Here is a 13500-nt window from a genome sequence, read left to right as displayed (position 1 = left end):
AACCCCAGGGGCTCAGTGGTCGCTGTGGCCATGCTTTCCTGCCAGGACTATCGTGTGAGTGCTGACCCTATCTCAACCAATAGGGAAATGGGTCAGTAGTGGTGGGTGGGCTGGGGTTAAAGGCTGTACCCTGCTGGGGTACTCCTCTCCCCAGGGATGGCTGTTCCTCAGGATTAGTGTAGCATTCCTGCAATCAGTCATTCTTGATGCAGGAGCTCTCTAGGTGAATCTTGTCTAACCACCAGCTCAGCTGGTGCTGTCAGTAGGTTTTTTTCCCCAGGTAGTGACAAAGGCAGCAGTGAGGTTGCTGTTTGTTTGACTGGCTTACTTTCCCCAAGGAAGTGTCAATACTTTTGGCTACTGGCTCAGCAGTGGAGTTCTCTAAATGAAATGGCTTTGATTTCTTTTCACCGTTTCAGGCAGCAAGTGAAGTTGTGAGTTTGTTACTGGCTTTGGGAATCCTCAGTCTGGACCCTGCTATGCTGTTGCCTTGCAAGCAGAAAGATGTCACATGAATTCTGGAGCTACAGAAGTAATTATTTCTTCCTGTACCTAAAAATGCTGAGGAAAGCCTTCCGAAATCTAGAGTTCTGAAGATGTTTTTTGGCTTGTAAATTCTCTTAGAGGTGGAACAGGGAGGAATATGCTTGCGTGTAGTGTTAAGAGGTTGGAACTCAATAACAGAAGCTGTTCCGCCAGCTGTAAAACCTCCCAGATGTGCTCCAAATCAGGTGTAACCCAAGAACTCTGAAGGAATTGTAAGCGAGAGGCTTGTAATAGTATCAGAGAATTTAGTTTTTAACTGGGATGGGAAACAAGGCTTCTGCTGTGGAGAACTAAGTGAGATTGAAGAACAGTCACTGCCTCTGCTGGCACTTAGCTGTGTCAGTCTGTTGGAATATATCCTGAACGGAAAGGTGGCTGCAGCACTAAACTTCACCTCTGGAAAGATACTTGGCACCTGGGGCTTGAATTAACAGGGAGGGACCTGTATTTCTGTACTGAAAGCTTTTTTTCTCTTGCTTCTAGCTCTACTGAAACCATTCTGCGCTTAATAGTTACAAACAAGGCTCTCTTTAAGGTTATAGAAGTGAGTCTCTTGAGACAAACAAATCCCCTTGTGTTTGATACCTTAGGAACATTACAGCAGCCTTACAACAGGCAGGAACCTGTTTGCTGGCATGATGATGATCACTCTTTGCCGTTTACCCAGCTGAAATGTGTGATGAGCAGTCTTGCATCTGAGGTGCCAGCTAATTATGAGGGTTTTCCCTGTTTGATTTGCTACCATCAGTTCTGATTTTATTCATCATTTTAAAGGTGCTGTGACTTCAGATGACCTTCTCCACTGTCTCCAAAACCTGCGTATGCACATACAGCCAACGGTAGACTCCATCCACCTCTAGAAGAATGGGTATTTAAGGTGGTAAGTTGCTTTTTTTACAAAACTAGTTAAGTAACTGGTAAGTGGTATTGATGAAGGCCTGTAGTGACCACACTTGCTGCTGCCTGACGCTGTGCAGGCTTCCATCAGCAGGAAGTGTTGCCTGTTAGGAACACTTCTGGACTATTGCCTGCCTTTGTTGACCTTCAGTTGTGGTATTGCTGCTTGTCTTCTAATTTATTGCTTGAAACCGCCCAGAAGAAACTGGGGAGAGGTGAAGATAAGGTCACACTGAATAGGGTACTGAGCAACCTTGTATAGTGGAAGATGTCCCTGCCTGTGGCAAGGGGGGGGTGGAACTGGATGATCTTTAAGTCACAAACCATTTCATGATTCTATAATAAAAGCTATGCTCCTTTTAGAGAAAACCCTTTTCTGAGGATGTACCTTCCTTAATACAGCTTTGCAAAAATAGTGATTTAAAAAGCTGTTGTATTAAGTTTATTTTAGGAGAACTTTTGCTGGCATAATGATGAAATCTTTGCCGTTTACCCATCTGAATTTTTTCTGATGTGTATCTTTGACTCTGATAATGCCAGTGCAGTTAGCATCTTTGTGTAAGATCAGTTAAGGGCACAGAACACTAATTGTGAAATTCCTTTTTTTCTGTTCTGTCTGTCCTTAGCTTGAAACAGCAGCCTGAAATTCGGAGTTCTAATGTGCTTGGAAATGCTTTCCTGGCCCTTCCTGTTCCTCAGAAATATGGCTTGATTCAACAGCAAGGCAAGGGAACAGCTGTTCTGTGAACAATCCTCAAATGATGTTCAGGTGAAACTCTAGAAAGGGAAATGGTCCTGTGGGCATTTGAAAAAACTGAGTATTTGAATGTACCAAATAGAACAAAATTGAGTAAATCAAGTGTTAAAATCTGTAGGAAAAATTGTCTAAATCAGAGTGGTTTTGGCAGTGTGTGTATGAGTAAAATCTTGGGTTTCTGTTTTCAATGACTAGTTTTTTGTTGAGGCGATGCGAGCGGTACATCCTGCTGGATACCCTGGGTAGGAGTCAAACCAAGCAAACCTTTGGTTTTCAGCTTGTCAAGAGCTGACAGAAAGCTTGTACAATTTTTCTGCTGCCTTTTTTTAACCAGGGCTGTCTTGGGTGTAAAACTTGGTCAGTGTTCTCTCTATTACCGTATCCTTGTCAGGAAGATGGAATTCAGGAAAGTCCATAGTTGTAAAACCATGTGGTGTCTTGAACACCTCATCTTCTACCACACCACTCTTTACACTGTTTTTTGCAGTGAGATAAGAGTTGATCTCACTGAGCTGCCTACCCACCAGGTTGTCTAATAGCTTTTTTGTTTCACTTTCCTGTAAGGTTCTGCTCTCCCCTGCAATATCTACAAAGTAATGTGGAACTACTGAGGTTTTTTAACTGCAGGAGCACACTGGGCATCCTGCGCTAAAATGGCGCTGTAATGTGAAACTAAGACACAGAACATCAAGCAGCATGGTGACGCTTTTATACATTTTACAATTTACAGAGCATGAGTAATTTAAGAAAGTTGGCGTATGCTGGAAACCTACCACCCCTCACTGGGTGGTGTATTTAAAAAGAACAACAAGAGAAACTTCTTGGAGACAGATTCTAAACTCCTGGTTTAATTCTTAGTTGTAGTCTTATTAAAAGTCCTGCTTTACTCCTTACTTAGCTGTGGATGAACAGTGGTAACCAGGAAGTAAAGTTCAGGTTCTGGCTTTATTCTGTAGCTGTGGCCTCTCAGGATGAAGATGTAACTCCTGCCTCTCAAACAACACTTTGACAAGATCTAATTACAAACAATTCACAAAGTTTGTAATTAAATCTTGTCAACCTTGCTTTATTCCTTAGCAAACCAGCACTGAACTGTCTGACAAAAACACTAGAAACTTATTAGTTGTGTATTTCTATCTGCAGTCTCAGAAGCCTAAAGATTCAGGCTTTACTTTACTTGCACAATGGACTTTTCACTCTTCGTTAGTGTTAATGTGAATTCCTGGGCCATATGCACCAATGAACTTCAGCAGTTGATGGTGACACTGCATGAGGTAATGGTCTCTCTGTTGCAGGGAGTTTTCATCACTGAGGTCAAATGGAAACAGAGGATTTGGTGCTATGCATAACGCAGACTTGCCTAAGCAAAGAAGAAAGACTTGTGCTAAAAGATGTGTGATAAACTTTTGCCGGACCTTCCATTTGAAGGGGAAAAAAAGCTGTGACACAGATTACTTAAATGGTAACATAGAAGGTTATGTTATGGAGTGTTAGATAGTAATCCTTGTCTCAAGTGTCAAATTTGTGACTAATGCTAGATAAACAACAACTAACCTTAGCCCCCCAACCCTTGTGTTCCATTTCTCCAGGGAGGGAACTCTACCAGCGTAAAGGACAGCACTAACTGTGTGTCAAAGTCTTCAGTGCAAGTTCTGGACTTTGATTTGAAATGAGCTGTTACTGCAATCAATGATACAAACGTTTTTCAAACTGACAAAATCTGAAAACTACCAAGACTAAAGACTTGAGTTGCATTAGTTACCGTGTTTTAGGGTCAGAGATGATTCAAGGAACAAGATGGCAATCAACGCGTCTTCCTTAAGTACCTTCTTTCTTAAACTTAGTTTAGCATGAGCCTTAGACAGTGAAATCCTGAGAGATTAATACAAGTGTGTCAGAAATAAATATTGTGTACATGAATGTAGTATGTACTGTGCTGCTTCAAGCACTTCCATACCTCAAAAGTTAACACAAGTGGGTTTTTCTTGTATTTTGTCTGTGTAACTCCCCCAGATACTGTGCAGTTACTTGTCACTGACAAGGTGTGTGTTACTAGGCATGATTTTCTCATGCTCTGAAAGCAGTGGAAGTTGGCATATTATATACTGTTAATACCCTTGTTTGCATAACAGCAAGCTGTAATAACTAAAATCCCATTTTTCTAGATAGCTTTAATATTGAAAGTTGTTTCTTAAATCATGGGGTTTGCCTGGCAAAGTTCTTTAAACTCCCCCCCCATCAATGCATAAAATAAATGGCATTTATAAATTGTGAGATTCTTTATGCTTGAACTGTTCAAAACTTTGAGTCCTGTCTAGATTTCTACTTAGCAAGCTCCTGAGGAGCTCAGCACCGTTTGTTTGAAATGTAGGTGTGTTTCCTTTACTATGAAAAGTAGGACATACAGAATTTTTAGCGCAGATGCTGATAGTGTTGATCCATGACTAGAATCTCTTCTCACTCTGCGACTTGCAAGATAGTAGCCCTGAATGAGGTTTTCTGCTTCTGGACTCAGTTCAACATGAAGATTCTTAGCAAACGAAATAAACTGGAGAGGGGGGTATACATTTTAATATTTAACTGGAAAATGAAGAATTTACCTTTTTTATACCTTGTAACATGCCAATAGCAGAGTAATGTAGTTTAGGCAGTGTATTCTAGAAATAGTTTTTTTAAGACAGCTGTCACCATTCAGCTGTGTATAAGGAATGCATCGCAGATGCTAAACAGAATCATCTGTTAATTATTCTAGAGGCATTGACAGTTTACTTAGAATGGAATACTAACTTTTACTACTAATTGTAAAATATTGCGGTCAAAAGTAGGTACTGGAGATCAGTTCTCATGTCAGTGTTAACCCAGGATGCTTTTCAGAAACAAGTTCAAATGGGATTTCTTATGCTGGTCCTTTTGAGGAACTGAAGCTAATGTTGTCAATGATCCTGTTAGTGCTGGTGGGAATGTTGGGTGGGGTGGGGAAGTATAGAAAATTAGTGTTAGCAGTCTGAATGTGTGGAGAGAACCTTCCAATCCCAGAAACAGTATGATATTCCCAAGTATAATGCACTTAAATTGCTGGGTAGTATTTGTTACCTCCTCATAATCCTGCATTCTGAACTGCTGGGAGACTTTGTACAGCATGGCTTCAGGATGAATGGCTTTTTTCAAGATATGGTGTACCAGAGGTGAAGATTGTTGGCATGAAGGAAACTCACTGTGTATCAAAAGTCCAAATCCATCTACAAGGTTAGGTGGAATCAAACTCATGTCCTAGAGGGAAGACCCAGAGAAAGAAAACAGCTGCTACAGTTTAGCATGATGAGCTCAAGTCACTGAAGATGTGACTTTTCGGGAAATACAAATTTGATTATGGTTATTTGAACTCATGAAACAATAAAAGTAAACGCATGGCTGCTGTAATACAGTTAGTCATAACAAGGTGTGTGCTTTACCATCTGTCCAATTAAAAAGTTGTCCTTTTGTATATGTTTCTTTGAGGAAGAATCCACGTAAGACCAAAAGTTGGTTTGAAGCGAAATAGTAACTTGCTGGTCAGCCTCTTCTCCATACTTCTTCCCAGGAATGAAGACTGTTGTTGTTCTGCTCTCTAGCACTAGGGTAAGAAAAAATACATCAGTTTAAATCCTAATCCCCCCACACACACTATCTGAAACCAGCCACGATTATGTATTTACCGAATTGTCACAATGGAGTGATGTTTGCCTGTGTAGCAAATGTAAGCTTACAAGACCTGGGCTTTTTTGTCATTTTTTTTTTACACAGACTTACTAAAACCAGCTTAAAGCTTTTCACAGCATTTGAGGGCCATAAACTTGCATGTTTGTTTTGTTCTGTCCCCTCATTAGGCATAAGATTACCTGACTGTAGAAGTTCAAGTTTATCCTTTTTATATGAAGCCAGGTCTCCTATGTAGCAGATGCCACCCTTGGCCAGCACAGCACTGCAAGCTTGAATACTAGCGCTTCCAGTTCCGTGTTTGTCTTTGGACACGGAAGGGAAAATGTCACTGCAAGGTGGGTGTCGTATGCCACGAGGCAGAAGACAGAGGCTGTAATTCAGAAGCCTAAAACATTGAACAGCTGTCAGTCACAAATTGTAAAGTTATTGTTCAGTTTTCAAAATCTAACAACACTTTATAATGGTATTTGCATATATTAAGACTCACTAAGAAGCAACAACAAACCCAACGTAAAACCTAAACATAAAACCAGTGTCAAAACTTAAATGTTTAAAGTAACTTGTGTCCAAAGTACACAAACGTAGGAGGCCAAGCCACCTCTGCAACAGCTCCCAGCAGGACTGTATTCCTTATGGATTTAACGTGAGGCAAATTGTGGTTTGCAATAGAAGTAATTCCAGAGAAGTCTCATAACTTAACCCTATATTGTTAATTCCTGTTCCTCTTCTAAAGAAACTTGCCACAATCTAGAAAGGTAAGGGATTAGTAATCCTGACCATCTGGGATAAATGAAAAGGCTGGGTGGGAATCTGCAAGCTCTGCGTGCACTTACTATTATTTTTAAAAATACTCATTTTTTCATTCTAACCTATGTGAAAAATAAGCAATCTCTTTACCTATCAATTACTAACGTGTCAGTTGTCACAATCAACAGATCCAGGTAATCTGCATTTTCTTTTTCACACGTCTGTACTAGACTCAGCAGTATTGCCAGTTTGAGCGTATTGTAAGTGCCTGGTGGAACAACTTCAGAAGCAAAGATATTGGCAAGGATGGCAGTAAACCTCCAGCATGAACTTGCAGTCAGTGACAGCAGATACTTAAAATTGTCACTGACAAAAGAAGGACCTAATGAAAACAAAGTACAGGTTAACAAATGCTTAATAAGACAGCTGTTCAGATATATGAGAACAAATCACCAGTTTAGTCTTGATGCAAACCTGACAAAGAATTATGTTTATGTATTAAGCACAGATTTAGAATGTAAATATCTGACACCATTAATTTTACTACTAAAAGCTAGCAGACATGATCTGCTAAAACTGACAAAGGAATAACAAACTGAAATACCAGGTTTATCTAATGTATGATTTTAAAATAGTTTCCAATGGATAGGAAAATTTGGAAAGAGAAGTTGGAAGGACTGCAGTAAATAATGATGTAGTTTCCCAATGTATGGAAAGTGGGCAAAGGAAGATGTTCTCAAGGAACAGAAAGCATGCATTGCAAACAGAAGAAAAGTCCCAGAGTGGTTTAATAACCTGGGCCTCCAGATAACAAAACTCCACCAGTTCTCAAGATTTTGTTCTAAAAGATTTTTAATGGAACTTTCTTACCACTTGGTTTACAGAGCTGTATGCTATTGATTTCTATACATGCTGTAGCTTGTAAGCCATTTTGTACACAAGCTGGAATTCCTATAATCTTGTAGTGGTTTCCCATTTTCATTTTATTGGCCAGTTCATCTAGAAATAAAAAAACGGAGGGGGAGGGGAGAAACCTGCAGATGTGTGAGGTATAAACCACTTAGTTAAAAAGACATGGTCAGAAACAACATTCTGAATGGTTCTATTTTACGCTTTAATTGGAGAAAATAACAGTTGGCTGCCAGGTTTACCATAATGGACTAGAATAGAATGCATACAATTATAATTGATCAGTGTAATAGGTAAGGAAGGCACAAGGGGTGAGAAAAAGCAGACTCCTCATGAAGAAAATGGATGATGCATTTAGCTTTGCATTGAAAAGGAAATGCATAGTTGTTTGCAGGTATGCATTCCTACTCTGAAACTTGTGGTCATTCTGGTATCAGTTACTGTCCTACGTGATGTCAGAGAAAAAGACAATAAAATGGAGAATTTCAGAATGACACACAAATGCCTTTAGGAAGATTTGTATTTCTGTGTTTCTTAATTAAAAAAAAAATCATCACATTTATTTCTAGGAAGGGAAAGCTACATCCAACCATGTCTGAATCTCAGCTGCGAGACCTGGTCTGACCTCAGTGATCACTGAAGCCAGTGGAAATTTAATGCATGCAGAACTCATGGTATCTCATCTACTGGTATTTTTATTATTTTCATAATTTTATTATTATTAGTTTTTTCCTACTTAGCTTTCAATGAATTAACTATATACTTCCATAGACTTTTTGAATGGTAGGTATTTTGCTTTTTTAAGAAAATTAATGGAATTATGTTGAGGAGTTGTGATTTTAGTTGGATATTCACACTGGAAACCATTTAATGTTTGCAGTGCAAGGTAGTGGTAGTAGAAGCCAAAATCCTGATGGAATGTGAAACAGCTATACTGGGGAAGGATGTTAAAAATGCATGAAATTAGTACAAATCAGTGTGACCAAAGGAATTAACAAGGAGGAAAAAACAAGCTGCAGTTAGGCTGTGATACTGCAAAGCTGGCTGGGGGATTTTATTTATATAGAAGTGAACACAACAGTTTTGCCATGTGCATTCTTCAATCACATGTGTATACTGTTTAGTCACCTACATTAATGCATTTTTTCCTCCTAATCTTATTAAAAAACTGCAATATAAGTTATGAGTATCACCATTTTGTCCAGAGAAATGGGCCTATAAGGCAAATGAAACAGATTGTTAGCTTTCAATTCTTAACCATTTTTGACAAAACTCCAAAATTCAGCTTACCTCTCAAGAAAACTGTGAAGGTCTGAATCCTGAAATGTGATTTATCATTGGAATATCCTTTCAAAGCATTCAGAACTTTTGCATCAATCATTTCAACTATTTGCTTATCTTTCAAAACAAAGGCAAAGAAAAGGTTAGTTATCTAGAAAACAGTGTGGCTTTTAGTAGTATTATTTTTATTAAATGACTGGTTTATTTTATGGTCCTATGATTTTCAAGCTTTTTCCATTTCACCATTTTGCTTACTTACTGTTTAACAGAAGTAGGAAAGTAATACAGATAAAACTACATAGGTCATACCACCAAGTACTCTAAATTTCATGTCTTCCTGCAGTGGCGAAGAACACAAACCACACACAAAATCATTTCTCACTGTGGCAGATTCTGTAGCTCCAGGGAGATGCACTCTTATGTACCTAAACCCTAAAAAGAAATTATTTATGGAACATTTAAAATGAGGACATGGCTTTCATTTTAAATTTATTATTCTGTATAGACATGATACCCCCCCTCTGTAAGTGTTCAAGGCCAGGGTAAATGAGGCTTTGTGTTGTATAGTGGGACATGTCCCTGCCTATGGCAGGGGGTTTGGAACCAGATGAACTTAAAGGTCCATTCCAGCCCAAACCATGCGATGATTCTATGGTTAAAATACTGGACACTGAACTGCCAAATGTATCGTGTTTCTTTGGATGAGCATACGTTCATGTACTATGCCTCCACTAAAATGATCTCTGTCATTTATTGCAGGCTGACCACAAGATGGCAGTAGTTCCTACGGCATATTCGCACGCAGAACAGCTTGGGGCGGCTTTCTGAGCGGCGGGACGGAAGCCACTGCCGCCTCTGCCTGGCCTGGAAATGCCATTGGAAAAACAGATACTCATTACGAAAGGTACGTGCCCTCATAAAGGTATCATGATTTATTCTGCAGTCTCCTAACTTTGGGATTTGGCTTTTCTTTTATCATTCATGGTCTATGTTACAGGAAGAAGCAGACAGACTTAAAAGTCCTTAAGGCCTAATCCTGCAATGATGCAGGCAGTTCAGTAATATTACTGAAAGAAGTTGTTCCACTGAAGTGAGCTACTTACTAAAACAAACTTGTTCTACACTAGCAGTTTTTGCCAGTCACTTAAGAATACTGTTCTACAGTATACAAATACACACAGAAACACAGTTTCCAAGGGAAAAAAAGTATTCTGCTAGCTTAGCTTTTTTTTTTCTTTCAGTTTATATGAGAAAATATGTATGTCAATATAATTTAATGAATTATCTTAATCATTAGGAAAATGGATTGCTGGCATTACTGTGCTTCCAAAACATTTAATAATGCTGAGCAACCACTGGCAGGGTCCACTGCTTTCAATTAACAGAAATCACACTGTGCTCATTACAAAAATATATGCATAATAAGACTGCATAGAAAAATGCCTTTGTCATGCTGGGGTTTTAGCTCTTAAATTATCAAAATTATTATAAAGCTTCTGAAATAGTACCAATTTTTTTTATTACCTTTAGAAAATTGGCAGGTTTCCTCAGTACAAAAAAATCTTGCTCCTTGCGTATATTTCGTTACAATTCCCATCGCAATCGCTATTCCTTCAGACATATAAAATCTTTGAGATGTGTAATTAAAGGGAAACGCAGCAAGACTCAGAACATAACTTGGTAAAGGTGGCAAATGGGTTGGTTTCAACAATATACTGATCTAACAAGAGACACAATCACATTAATACCATCAAAATATTTGTTTGTTTTAAACCCACTTTACTTACATGGACAAGCATACAGTGTGATATATGGCTATGAGAAAAATCAGAAATGCATGAGGTTTCATATTAATTATCTCTAAATTCTTGCAATAGGGTTGGGTGAGATTTCCAGCTATTTTTAATTACAACTAATACTACAATCCAAGGAAAAAATGCTAAATGAAAAGTTAATATAAAAATAATACTAGTTAATACTTCACCATACTTGAAAGATTTAAGATCTAAATGGAGGAAAACTGCAGCCTCACCTGGGCCTCTGTCTGCAGTTGTTCAATTAATGATAATGTCTTAATAGCTATGAAGCACACCTGTGATTGACAAATCATTTCATTTTAGAAAGGAAAATCTAGTTAAAATGTAGAAGATGTACTTTTGTCTGCTCTTGTCTATCAGTCTGTACTTACTGACTGAAAAATCTGTGCAGCTTGTATGGGATTATGAAGAATGTAGTTTCCAAGAGTTGCATCTAATTCAGCAATATCAGAAGGGTTTATTGAAATAATGAAACGATAAACAGCATAACTTTGTTTTGAGTCTGTAGGAGCAAAAACTATCCAAATAAAAAACAATGTAAGACTTATGTGACATTATGTGTTAATTTAACAGACTATCTGTTGAGTAATACCACTGTATTTTTTGCAATCCTGCATGAATTTCTGAAGGCCACCACTTCTGTCCAGGTAAACAAGGGCAACTTCCCTCATCTTCTGTATTTCACGATGCATCTTCCAAGAAAGACCTTTGCACTATTTATCAAAATGTTGGAATAAACTGTGAAGAAACAATGTTAGAGCTGGCCATGCTATGATAACAATAAAGGGAAATATGAACAAAGCCATACAAATAAGTCTCTTTTTCAAGCTATGCAGTTCTCTAAGGATTTTTAAAACTCAGTGGAAAGTTCTTTCCAATGGCTGAAGCATACTACATTCCCAAAATAAATTCCCGGAGAATGCTCTGGTGTTTTCTTTTCTCAGTGGTTTACTTTACTGCTCAGTGCCCTAACCCATGAAATGAAAGCTTGCATTTAACTTAACCTCCCCTCTATATTTTATAGGTATAATCAGCCTATCAGAAGTAGGGCTTAAGCACTTCCTTTACCTAAGAAGTCTGTCTTGGCTGCTAGAAGTGCAAAACTGGACATCTTTTTCCCTTTTTAAATCTGACTTTCCTACTCTGCTGTTACCTCCTGTATTACCCACTTAAGGTGCTGATCTTGCACACACTTATTTCCAGCCATGTACACAGAAGATCAGTCCCAACTCCCACAGACAAAGCTTTAACAACTACAGTTCTGGACTGGAGGCTGTGCTCTTCAGTGCTGCTTTCATTGTGTACTGCTGCATTATTATTTTCTTTTTAAAGCGGAATCTCGTGCCACGAAGCACTGCTTTGCTGAATTTAGAGGGAGGATTACTAAGGCCAAGTTACAGCATTTTGTATATATGTATCTGGTTTACTGTCTTACAGATTTTCTTCCACAAAGCGTCCTTTGTCCTCTCTGTTGATGACCAATATAAAAATACCACTTCAGTCTTCAGAAATAGATTTAGCTTCCTAGTAGAGAGTAAGACACACAGTTATTGGGCTGATGAAGAATCAAAGCTCATAGCATATGAAAGATCCCCTGGAGTTCACAGAACTGGCTTTGGAAAGACAAACAGATCAACATCAGAGATGAGTAACTGAATACTAGGGCAACAATAGTGCAGCACAGTGCAAACTCCATTGACTGACAGTTGTACGCTGTGGCCGGGTAGATGTGTTTAGTGCCTGAAGCATCGCATTTTAAACACAAGTTGGAAGATAGTTTATAGTAGAGATTTACACACACACGCACACACACACAGAGTTTCTTTAGGTCTACTCCTACATGATCAGTGATTCATCCCTCAAAATGGTTATCAAGAAGGGGTTACAGAAACACACAGATCCACTATACCTCCCCTCCCTGTGTTCCCCAGGCTAGAAGGGACACCAAGCACGACTAGGAAGGACTGAACTATGGCCCAGGTCATCGTGCACTAAATACTGTCATCACCTAAGCTTCAGAAAGTCTGACCAGTCCCACTACGGGGCTGATGGTGTTCATCGGTGCCCCCCACAGCCAGCGATACTGGCTCCTGCCACCCACCTCCCCTCCCCACATAAACCTCACGGGCGCTGCTTCCCAAGTGCTCTACGGGTTCCTACGCCGCCCTGTTCAGCACAGAGACCGACCGGGCTGTTCACATCACATCTGGGAGAGGCCGTGGCGCCTTCCCCCTCAGGGCGCCGCTGTACCCGCGGCAGAGGTCAGCTGTGCCGCTTACGAGGTGGTTCCAAGGGGCTCCAGAGCCTCCGGCTGGTGCCGCTCCCTCACGCCCTCAGCCGGGGGCAGCCGTGAGGCAACGGCCCTGCGCGGCCCAGGCGGGAAAAGCGCCCGAGTTCTCCCTACCCCGGCCTCCTGAGGCGCCGCCACCGGGGCCCTGAAGAGCAGCGCCGCGGTTGAGAACGGCTCCCGAAATCCAGGGGCTGCACAAGCACAGCCGCCAGCACCTCTGCCCCATTAAACACGGCTACTGTGGGTGCACGGCCATTGCTTTACTTTGCCCAGTGCATGAGGCAGGGCAACAGGGAAGTGTCATGCACTCAGTGTAGCAAGCACTAAATACCAATGTAAAAACATTTTTTCTTATTAATAAAAAGTTATCTCACAGAACATTTCTTCTTCTGTTGCATTTCATTCAGTTTGTGTTTTTACAACTGCCATACATGTCAGCCAGTCCATCTTGCTGCTGCCTCTCCCACTCCCATCCCATGCCCAAAGCAACAGAGCTGGTCGAACATTCCTTTGCTTCCATGGCACCAGGAGAGGTCTGCTCCTCACAGGGTTGAGAT

The 13500-nt window shown here is 40.0% G+C and overlaps 1 protein-coding gene and 1 long non-coding RNA gene across 12 annotated transcripts; one reads left to right on the top strand and one right to left on the bottom strand.

Annotated features, from left to right (window-relative positions):
* Positions 1-417: 417 nt before the first annotated feature.
* On the top strand, positions 418-11575 carry LOC133206762 (uncharacterized). Of its 6 annotated transcripts, none has more exons than XR_009723872.1 (5): positions 418-532; positions 1321-1426; positions 3496-3662; positions 6067-6234; positions 9596-11575. It is a non-coding gene; the product is annotated as an uncharacterized LOC133206762 (long non-coding RNA). The 6 variants fall into 6 exon arrangements; XR_009723871.1 differs by having other exon boundaries at positions 3496-3697; XR_009723874.1 differs by lacking the exon at positions 3496-3662.
* Positions 3239-11385, bottom strand: MCMDC2 (minichromosome maintenance domain containing 2). Of its 6 annotated transcripts, XM_061342997.1 has the most exons (14): positions 11246-11385; positions 11025-11155; positions 10869-10928; positions 10361-10556; positions 9146-9268; positions 8846-8953; positions 7517-7645; positions 6797-7028; positions 6079-6284; positions 5653-5813; positions 5294-5470; positions 4606-4748; positions 3963-4072; positions 3241-3560 (listed from the first exon to the last, which is right to left on the bottom strand). In XM_061342997.1, exons 1-14 carry the CDS (start codon positions 11343-11345, stop codon positions 3394-3396), a joined length of 2043 nt encoding a protein of 680 aa, XP_061198981.1. In that variant the 5' UTR covers positions 11346-11385; the 3' UTR covers positions 3241-3393. The 6 variants fall into 6 exon arrangements, 5 of the variants coding, with proteins under 5 accessions (XP_061198983.1, XP_061198981.1, XP_061198982.1 ...); XM_061342999.1 differs by lacking the exon at positions 6797-7028 and having other exon boundaries at positions 3239-3560; positions 6079-6201; XM_061342998.1 differs by lacking the exon at positions 8846-8953.
* Positions 11576-13500: the final 1925 nt, after the last annotated feature.

The sequence above is a fragment of the Neopsephotus bourkii genome, unplaced genomic scaffold (genome assembly GCF_033783945.1).
Source record: "Neopsephotus bourkii isolate Nb327-2 ecotype Australia unplaced genomic scaffold, CSIRO-AGI_Nbou_v1 NB_1820, whole genome shotgun sequence".
In the NCBI taxonomy this organism is placed as follows: Eukaryota; Metazoa; Chordata; class Aves; order Psittaciformes; family Psittacidae; genus Neopsephotus; species Neopsephotus bourkii.
Note: the sequence above shows the minus strand (reverse complement) of the source record. Positions and strands in the feature narration are given on the sequence as shown.